General features: G+C 35.6%; 1 protein-coding gene across 1 annotated transcript in view; it reads left to right on the forward strand.

The window, feature by feature from the left end:
* LOC128557132 (DNA repair protein RAD50-like) overlaps window positions 1–3,189 on the forward strand; it is a 53,221-nt gene extending 50,032 nt beyond the window's left edge. Inside the window, exons 13-14 of the mRNA XM_053543940.1 lie at window positions 1,855–1,983; window positions 2,885–3,189. Of these exons, the coding sequence (XP_053399915.1) occupies window positions 1,855–1,983; window positions 2,885–2,933 (178 nt within the window). The 3' untranslated portion in view covers window positions 2,934–3,189. The remainder of the gene's footprint in view (window positions 1–1,854; window positions 1,984–2,884) is intronic.
* Window positions 3,190–10,783: the final 7,594 nt, after the last annotated feature.

Genomic DNA, 10,783 nt, shown 5'->3' on the forward strand with positions numbered 1-10,783 from the left:
GAACCAGATCAGACGCCGATTAAATCGGCGTCTGATCAGGTTCCAAGCTGTTTGCTACTCTGACAATATTTCTTCCAATTTTGGAGCAAATTGAATGAACTTTACAATTTTAGCAGACGACATTTCCAGCAGACGACAATTTATCTAGCATGCTAAAGGTTAAAATGTTAATGATACAAAATGCATTTACACACTTCATTTTACATGAATTATGTTTTACACAAGTTATGGCAAAACAAATAATGTTCATTAGATTTGATTGTTTTCTACATTTTTCCTTATTTTTCTTTACCCAAATACATTTTTGATTGTCTTTGATTGAAATCCAAGTTATTAGATCAAGTTCTGTTTGATATTTTTTAATTACAAGAGGTTTGCACCTATTATAAACAAGATGATTTGTAGTTGATTTGTATCAATTTGTAACCAAGGCAACCTATTAGCGATATTAAATACAGGTTACACTGTCATTACCTTATGCTAATACACAAAATGACACATTTAAAAACATTGGAAAACATTTTTGCACATTATTATGAATATGGGTTTGACAAAATGAATTTATGAAGATTGGGGGTCTTAGCTCACCTGAACCAAGGGTTCAGGATGAGCTATCTGTATAGGTAGATGGCCCGGCATCAGTCATTCTACGTCCGTCATCAACAATTTGCTTAAACATTTTCTTCTCGGAAACTTTACCAAACTTGGTCTGTAGCATCCTGGCAAGGTCCCCTCTTAAATTTGTTCAAATGGGGGCACTTGGCCAGCTAGAATAGAAAAACAAATTCTCATGAACTGGTTGATGGATCTTCATCAAACTTGGTTTGTAGCATCATTGTAAGGTCCTGTCACAACTTTGTGCCAGTGGGGGCACTTGGCCGTTTTAGGGGCAGCTAGAGCTAAAAATAGAAAAAAAACTTTTAACAACTTCTTCTGATGAACTGCTTACTGGATCCTCATCAAAACTGGTTTGTAGCATGTTTGTAAGGTCCTCTAAATTTTATCCAAAAAGGGGCATTTTGCCGTCTGTTATAAGGGCTGCTTAAGTTAAGAATAAAGATACCTGTAAACATTTCTCATAAACAGTTTGATGGATCCTCATCAGATTTGGTCTGTTGCGTCATTGTAAGGTCCTCTCTCAATTTTGTTCAAATAGGGGTACTTGGCCCCTTTAAGGGACCATAAGAGCTAAAAACAAAAGAACCTTTAAACAACTTCTTCTCATAAACAGATTGATGGATTTCCATCAAACTTGGTAAGTAGAATCATTTTAAGGTCCTTCCTCTCCTCCCTCAAATTTGTTCAAACAGGCACATGACCTGTTTTATGATTTTGTATGCTAAACACAGACATTACCTTTCATGATTTAGTGTGTCATATGTGTATTCAAGGTCAAATAGTTAAAACCAAGTGAGCAACTTAGGGCCACTATGACACTCTTATTTATTTGTCATAATTTTTTTTTACTATTCAAATAGTTGAACAATATTCAGATATTCCTGTGATGAAGTTTATTGAAATATTCGTTGCCATCCCTAGTAAAACAAGAGGACCATGATGATCCTGAATCGCTCACCTGTCCCCACATGACCCAATTTTGAACTGAGTATGAAGTCGTTTTTTCTATTATTTGACATAGTGACCTAGTTTTTGAGCTCATGTGACCCAGTTTTGAACTTGACCTGCGCGATCACAAATACTCACCTTGTCACTTTGTGACATGTGAGCTAAAAAGGCATTAATATATAGATTTTTTTCAATGCCACCTTTTACTGTAAAAAGAAAGAAAATGCTTGAAAAACTTAATTAGTGTTGCTTGATAGGTACACCTAATGCAGATACCCTGTTTTCCAGGATCATTAAAGGTCGTATGCACCAAAGAAATTTCCAGCTTGTGATTATTACCCACGATGAAGACTTTGTGGAGTTGCTTGGTAGATCAGAATATGTGGACAAGTTCATCAGAGTTGGGAAAAATCAGTTGTTAGTGATACATTACTTTTACATTACTTTCTGCTGGAGAAATTTGAATTTTAAGTAGTTTGCTGATTAAAGTATGCCTGTTGTTTAGTGAAAATATTGGTAGATATTTATAGCAGGAAATCTAGTCTTCTGCCTTGATGCAGTATGAAGTATTTACTGCATTGACAAAGTTATGTTTACTTATAAAAAGCTTAATACATGTTTATCAAATCTATTAGTTTGACACCCCAAGTGCAGATCAGTTTCATTTATGTTGATCTCTAGTGATGTAAATAGACCAGGTCTTTAGGTCAGAAAACCAAGTCTCAAAAATGCCGTCTTGCAGCTGATAATTTCCAAGATTGAACAAAGAAAGATGCTTGAGTTTATAGACTGGTCCACACACACAGTTTGATTGCTGAAAACCCACAGCCCAAGGTTAAAGGACTGAGTTTGGAGACCAGTCTAAAAATCTATCTATGATTGGCTGCTTTTAGACACAATCTTGAATTTGACCAGTGGGAAGCTCACATTTTGAAACTGGTCTCCAAACTCAGTTTTATAACCTCGGATCCTACTGTCTGCAAACCAGTTGTAAACCAACAGACTGGTCACAAGTTCCTGCTGTTATTCTTTTATTCCAGTTACTGACATTCTTTCAGATGTGACTTTAAACAGAAGTTTCTTGTACCATAAAGTATCATTTGTACATTGGTCAATGGTATCAGCCCATACAAAATGATGTAAATGTATTATTATAAATATAATGAAATTGTATGTAGCCACCACTTTACTGAGTTTATGTATTTGATGATGATTCTGTAATTTTTGCCTTTAAATATATTAAAATTTCTTGTCAGAAGGACTTTTACATAAGAAAGAATAACTTTTTCTGTAATATATTTTTTTTTGCTTTTCTTAGTGGATGTTCCAGGCTTAAAAGTACAGAGGTTGCTGAACTTAGCAGATGAATTCAGTATAAGATGGACAATATAAATACAGCTTATTAGTGAACCAAACATTTTATTTCACAGTGATATGAACTGAAATGTTTTACAGTCAAGTGATTTGATTAACAGGAACATTGTTATATATAGCCAGAAATGCCATAAGAAGTTGTGTTCATGATGATTAATACTATGCATTTATATTGTTTGTTCAAGGTAAATTGTTGGACATTGAACAAATGTAATGTAGATAAATGAGCCGCGCCATGAAAAACCAACATAGTTTGCGACCAGCATGGATCCAGACCAGCCTGCGCATCCGCGCAGTCTGGTCAGGATCCATGCTGTTCGCTGAAGGTGTCTCTAATTCCAATAGGCTTTGAAAGCGAACAGCATGGATCCTGACCAGACTGCGTGGATGCGCAGGCTGGTCTGGATCCATGCTGGTCGCAAACGCACTATGTTTGTTTTCTCATGGCGTGGCTCAAATGTGTGTACATTTAAGGTCATGGACCCCTATTTTCCTTCGATTATGTATTTTCTGTTTACAGTTTCCTATATTCTTTGCTCATTTTGAAGAGTAAGTTTTCATGGATACCAGAATTGAATATGATGAAAATTCGTCTGATGTAAATTGCCAGTTATCATTATTGTTCAACTATCTTAAGGTGCTTAATCAAACATTACCACTTAAAGTTGTAAGTAGTGTGAAGCTTGTTTATCTAGTGTGGTTACACAAATAGAACATAATCTGTGTTTAATGATAAAATTAGCATCTATTTACTCTATTTTAAGGGACCTCTGAGTTTCTGAATTCGAATAAACTGTCCCTTTTCCTTTTGGGTTTGAAACCTCACAGAAGATTCTAAACTTTTTTCTTTTGAGGAAACCGATACAGGGATGGCTAAAGGATCAGTGGCTCTACCCAGGTGTCTGCTGAATTATTTGCTTTGAACTAGAAAGTTCCCATATGACCTACCATTTTGATGCTATGTCTTAATTACATTGTAATGAAAATTTGAAAAAATGCTTCATTCTGACAAACTGTTTGAAAATTTAAGTTCAGGGGTCTTCTTTTATTATCATAGGCATATTTCTTGAGAAAAAAACAGCTTATAGACCTATGCATTGCATTTGATCATATAACATGAGAACCTTTTAGTTTTATAAATTTCAGTGATTTAGGCTACCGTTATGAAAACTTGATCCAGATTTTTCCAGTCTTTCAAGAGTGCATGCACACTTCTTTGCAGTTTCCCCCCAGCATATATGTATGCTAAAGTAATATAAAGAGTTAAATCGAATTCTACTGCAAAAAAAGATTTTTGTTGATCATGCACAGCAGCCTAAAATGCTTGAGTTTTACTTATGAATTAATAAATTTTGTAATGTTGGTGCATTTGTTTTCATGGTTATTTATATTATGCATTATACATGCAGATTATTTTTGTTAGTGATATTTTATTGAACTTGCTTTATTCCTTTTGCTTATTGCATCATTGGAATAGCATTTGGTGATTTGGACAAGTCTCGGCCTATTTAATGGTGCTCATTTTCTGAATTTTATTTTATTTAGTTTTATTTTCATTTTATTATTTTATTTGTTGAAGAATATTTTCCCTTATTAGATAGATAATACATAATAATGTAGATTAAATATGTTTATGTGTCATTAGTATCACAATTTATTAACCAGAAACCTTTCATTGTGTTCAGATTTGTACCTGGTGTAATTAAACCTGTGCTTAACAACTACCTGTGAACAAAGACCACCTGAGTCTAAAGACCACTCCACTCATTTTCAATTTCAACATGCCTTACAATTTATAACCTGGTATTACAGACCATCTACCAAAACAAGCTACTTTTCGGCTCACCCAGGGGTGGCCTGTATGGACAGGGTTGACAATATAATGCTGGTCATGATTTATGCTTATTTATAATTTGTTCATCAAACTATTTGCAATTATAAGTAAATGTAAAACTTTGCAAATATTACCCAATCTGTCATTGGAAGCTACATATAATTACTAGACTAATATCCAGAATTTTATTAAAATAGGGGTAGGGTAAGGTGAAGAAATTTATTTTACTTATCATATTCTATTTCTCAGATTTGATTGTAGGTCTTTCCTGTATGAAAACATGACAAACTAAAATTAAGAAACAAAATATACATAGATTGTCATATATAAAAATGGATTATAAAACCACAAAAGTATATTTACTGAAATAAAACTGTTTTTTAATTCTAGAAAAGACTGTTCTATTTTTTTAGAAAATAAAAAAAAGAGGTTCGGAAGGCATTGAAACATGGGCAACAGGCAGTAGTGATAGCAAAGCAGTTGATTTGTAATGGCCTCATCTTTGTTATAATTGTTCAGTATGCCAACAGCGACTGTTCATGTAGCTTCCATGAAATAAGCAAGAACATACAAGATACATGTTATCTTGAAAATATGCATCCATAGTCAAGAGAATATAACTGGTACATCAAAATTAAATGTGTAGATAATATTCCCACCTTAGGTGTAGTATAATTTCTTTATCAGGGTTTGAAGCTTATTTAGATTGGGTTTTATCCTATTAAATCATGACTAATCCATAAACTGCAGCATTCCATTACATAAAGACATCTTTGTACTTTTGGAAAGATATTTTGTTACTTGTTTTGATGTTTACCAAAATAAACTTGTTAAAGATTAAATGTTTTGTTTGGATTGAGTAATTTCCTGGTCTGTTTTTACCCAAGATTTTTTTTTCAGTCTTTTAGAATAATCTTTGTTCCCTTAAGTATTGAATTTAACAGAAAGTTTTGGTGAACTGATTTTCTAGCAGGATTGTATCATGCATACTGAATTGTCTCGTTTTAGTTTACCTGAACCAGAGGTTCACAGATGAGCTGTGGAGCTGTGTGTGGCATCAGTCATTGATCTCTCCTTTGGAACTTTCTTAGCGGAATTTCACCAGAGCTATAAAAACATCTAAAACATTATGTTAGAATAAGAATAATTTTTGAAGGAACTTGACTTTTGTGTTTGTCTGAGGATAGTGAAAACTTCTGTTGTTTTAGGCCTCCCAACCCTCCAAAAAGTACTGGGTGAGGGGGGCCTTTAAATTTGCCTTTGACTGTCCATCCACATGTCTGTACATATGTCTGTCTGAATTTGAGTAGTTCATATCTCATAAAGCATCCCTAAAGTTGTCCACTCTCTAACTTTAGCGGTTCTTATTCAGTGTGCACCAAACACGGCCACAATGTCTGGGCACAATATCTCGGCCATGTTCGAGAATCAGCTGAACTGTCCCAGTGTCTCTACAGTTGTGGCCCTTGGATTACTAAAAATTGTCAAAATTGACAGTATCTGCTCCTTAGCTTGTGTAGTTCTTATCCAATGTTCATCAAACTGGGTCACAATGTTTTTGGCATAGTAGTTGGCTATGTTCGGTAACCAGCAAGATTGTCACAGAGTGTTTGAAGGTATGGCTCTTGAATTACTAAAATTGCTAAACACTTCACTCTTGGTTACAACTTGATTACAATGATCTCAGACAGGCTATATAACCAGCCCTATACAGGTGTGGGAGTATTTGTCAACATACCAGTTTAACTTATTTTTCTTTCCCCAAAAAAAAAAAAAAAAAAAACGTAGTTGGGGAAACAACACATCAAAACTCTGTACAAAACAGTTAAGTTAGTCTCTTTAATAACTTCATGTTCACCAAACTTAGAATATTTATGGGCATATTATCTTGGCCATGCTTGATAACCATGCTTCTAAAGACATGGCCCTTGAATTAGTTAAAATGGAGGAAAATTGCAGTAGTCTGCTCAATAAGTGAAATAAGTCATTTGCTGTAGCGGCGTGTATTTAAAAAGTTAGCCCCGCTTGTTTGTTTTCGCTTAGTATTTTTATGCCCCCGAAGGGAGGTATATTAGTTTTCAACTGTATGTCCGTTCGTTCGTCACGTTAACTTTTTGCATAAAGGCACTTTACTCGCAAACCACTGCACCCAGGACCTTATAACTTCACATGCTGATAGTACTTATTGAGTACACAACCTCTACTGACTTTGGGGTCACCAGGTCAAAGGTCAAGGTCACAGGGGCCAATGTTAACTTTTTGCATGAAGGCACTTTACTCGCAAACCACTGCACCCAGGACCTTCAAACTTCACATGCTAATAGTACTTATTGAGTACATGACCCCTACTGACTTTGGGGTCAAGGTCAAAGAGGCAAATGTTAACTTTTTGCATGAAGGCACTTTACTCGCGAACCATTGCACCCAGGACCTTCAAACTTCACGTGCTGATAGTACTTATTGAGTACACGACCCCTACTGACTTTGGGGACCCCAGGTCAAAGGTCAAGGTTACAGGGGCCAATGTTAACTTTTTGCATGAAGGCACTTTACTCGCGAAACGCTGCACCCAGGACCTTCAAACTTCACATGCTGATAGTGCTTATTGTGTACACGACTCCTACTGACTTTGGGGTCACCAGGTCAAATGTCAAGGTCACAGAGGCCAATGTTAACTTTTTGCATGAAGGCACTTTACTCGCGAACCACTGCACCCAGGACCTTCAAACTTCACAAACTGATAGTACTTATTGAGTACACGATACCTACTGACTTTGAGATCACCAGGTCAAAGGTCAAGGTCACAGAGGCCAATGTTAACTTTTTGCATGAAGACACTTTACTCGCGGACCACTGCACCCAGGACCTTCAAACTTCACATGCTAATAGAACTTATTGAGTACACGACCCCTATTGACTTTGGGGTCACCAGGTCAAAGGTCAAGGCTCTGCGGGGGCATTTGTCACCATTAGTGACAGCTCTTGTTTATCTTTTAATTCTTGATGATGTAATCATGTTTTGTAGCATCCTCATCGACCACCCATGAGCCCAAAGACTATCGGTCCCATCCCATTACTTAATATTTTAGCTTACTTAATTTGCATTATGAACAAGTAATATATGACTGTACAGTGTGACAGTAAGTAGGGGAACCAGTATCCCATACTATCATAACTCCGGTTTATGTAAAGCGCAATATAGAGAGTATGCAGGTCCATCTATTTGGTTGTAATTGCAAAAAAAAAATCCTATGACTGAACATGAAACAAAACGGAAAAACTAGTGCTTGTTTGTTTGATTTGGGCTTAACGTCGTTTTTCAACTATTTCAGTTATGTAACGGCGGGCAGTTAACCTAACCAGTGCTGCTGGATTCTGTTCCAGTACAAACCTGTTCTCCCCAAGTAACTGCCAACTTCCCCTAAAACTTTGTCTACCAAAAGTTATTCACATTTGCTTAATTCGCTTACAGTTGTTGTGAGTGTTAAGATAATTATAGTTATCTTTAAACCCTTGTCCGGAGTTATATAAGATTATGTATTTACCAAACGTAAGGTGCGTTTATTGCTAGTCAGTTGTTTTGTTAGTTATCATGAGACATCTTTGAAATCGGCAAGACAAAAACAATACAATATAAACTCGGTTTGAGCAAAGGAAACTAAAAAAACTCCAAACAGTCAAGAACGTTCCAGCTAGCTCCCGTGAGTCATATTTTGGGCTGTATATGTTTTACATAGAGTTGACGTACCGAAAAGTTTCAACAAAGTATTTTCCTAAAGTATCATTGAATTTCATCGTAGCAATACCTTGTGGTCCCTCAACAGATGAGCAACTCGGTCAGTTCTGGTCTCTTTTTTGTAATCGTACATCTTTACGCCTTCAGCAGTACAAGAATAGTGCAAGACTATGAACCGCGACCGATCCCAGGAACAGACTAATGTTTCTGAAGTCATTCGACCTCGCCTCTAAATCATATGGGGAAACTGTCAGATACATGTGGAAAACACCAACATAGGAACACAGTGTTATTTTTCTCTAGGTTTATAATAACTTGAAAGAGTCCGAGACGTGTGTTAACTGAAGAAAACAAGTCTAAGGCCACCCCTCTTCCACCTCTGGTCCATGTCGAGAAGCTGAATTATTGCTTGCGGAGGACAGGTAAATCAACTGGCCGCCGCATAAAACTGAAATAATGTTAAACCAAAAAAATGTTGTACTTTCTCAAATATTTTATTCCCGAACAAAATGGGGCAACTCGTCTTTTGTTGTTGTATATTTTGTTAACACGACTACATTTGTCATAATGCCACTGCTACTGTTTGTGAAAGGGATTAAGCTCTCAACGGGAGGAAATATTAAGGACCAGTCATAACAATGTGACAAACTAACCCTGATAAATAATCCCCCCGAACAGCTTCTGGTAGTATCTATACTATATAATTTTAAAAGCTTAAACGTTTCGTAGAAGCGTCTTGGAATATATGTGTTGTAATTTACCATCTTTGTTCTGTTTGTTGATTTTTACTGTGGTTTCATTAAATTCTTTCATATAAATCTACACAAACTTGCGTATCGCAGCTCGATTATGAATCTGCGAGTCGAAAATATTTCAAGCTTAATGCTAAAACATACATGTCCACAAAATACCTTTGTAGCGGTATACACATTTATATACAATACTATAACAATTGGTATAAACAAAATTTCTTGTTTAATGATATTATTCTATGGTATCAATTTGACATACATAATCAAGATGTTAAGCAAGTAAGTTAACTAATTTCATTCATTTCATTTCATTTCTTTAAAATTGTATATTAACTTTGCTGAATTAACAATATTACATTTCTCTACGTAGACTTCCTTATTGATTTGTATTTGTTGATATTAGGCAAACTACAATAATACCTAGGTAAACATGCTTTTCTCGAGTCATTGTAAATGAGCACAATAATAAAAAAATGGTATTCTGTTTCAACTTGATTCATATTACATTTAGTACAAAAACGATGGTTTCTTTCAATATTTCTAAATCTGCCTTCTTTAATAGCTAATTTATGTGAGGAACACCTAAACCTTAATAATGCAGTACGGTATTTCCCATTATTAACACAAACTAGATATTTTTAATAACACCAATGACAAAACAGACGGTTTGGCGTATTCTTGTTAGGAATGCGTCAAAAGAACACGCAGACCAATAGCACATACAGTAACAATGTATTTGATTTAATCAAAATACAAGTAAAGTGTGAAATACTCGAATGCTTTATATCAGATAATGCATACCTTTTCATTTAAAGGGTTATTTCACCCTAAAGCCACATGGTCCTTTGTGTTGATTGCTTTTCTATGACGGACGCCGACTATGATAACACTACCAGATAAAGATTTGATTTAAAATAAGTAAAAATTGTACATCCCCAAAAACAACTGTTTAAACTTTTTCGAATTTAAATTCAAACTTAAACTTGACTTCATAACATACGCGCCAAGTTAACATAGCTTCTGATACAGGTCGTTGATTTTATTATATCTGTCGAACAACTTCGCAAATTCATAAACGATCCAAATGTAGCAACAGAGTTCCGAAAAACGCTGCTTTTGTGTTACTCATATTACTCATATATGGGTTCCTTTGTCAGTGGAAGAGATAGAAGACGCTGAGTACAAGATCTATACAAAATCGTCACACGAAATATTCTAAGTTCCTGCAATCGGTGTTCAGTGTTTAAAGGGACTTGCCTCCATGTCAGCAAGAACATTTCAGAGCTGCTGAAACAGGTAGCAAGATACTGAAAATGATAAACAGATATTTTAATGTGTATGGTACAGAGCACAGCTAAATTCCATAACAATTAACGCTTTTGAAAGAGTTATACCTTACCGCTGTCATGCCACCGGTGGTCCTGCTGACCAAAGTCGCCTCCACCCCCAACTTCCTCCCATTTTTACATCGTTCCGAGCCACGAAGCGAAACTTCATCATTTTATAAAGAAATCCCTGCCT

The sequence above is a fragment of the Mercenaria mercenaria genome, chromosome 5 (genome assembly GCF_021730395.1).
Source record: "Mercenaria mercenaria strain notata chromosome 5, MADL_Memer_1, whole genome shotgun sequence".
Lineage (NCBI taxonomy): Eukaryota > Metazoa > Mollusca > Bivalvia > Venerida > Veneridae > Mercenaria > Mercenaria mercenaria.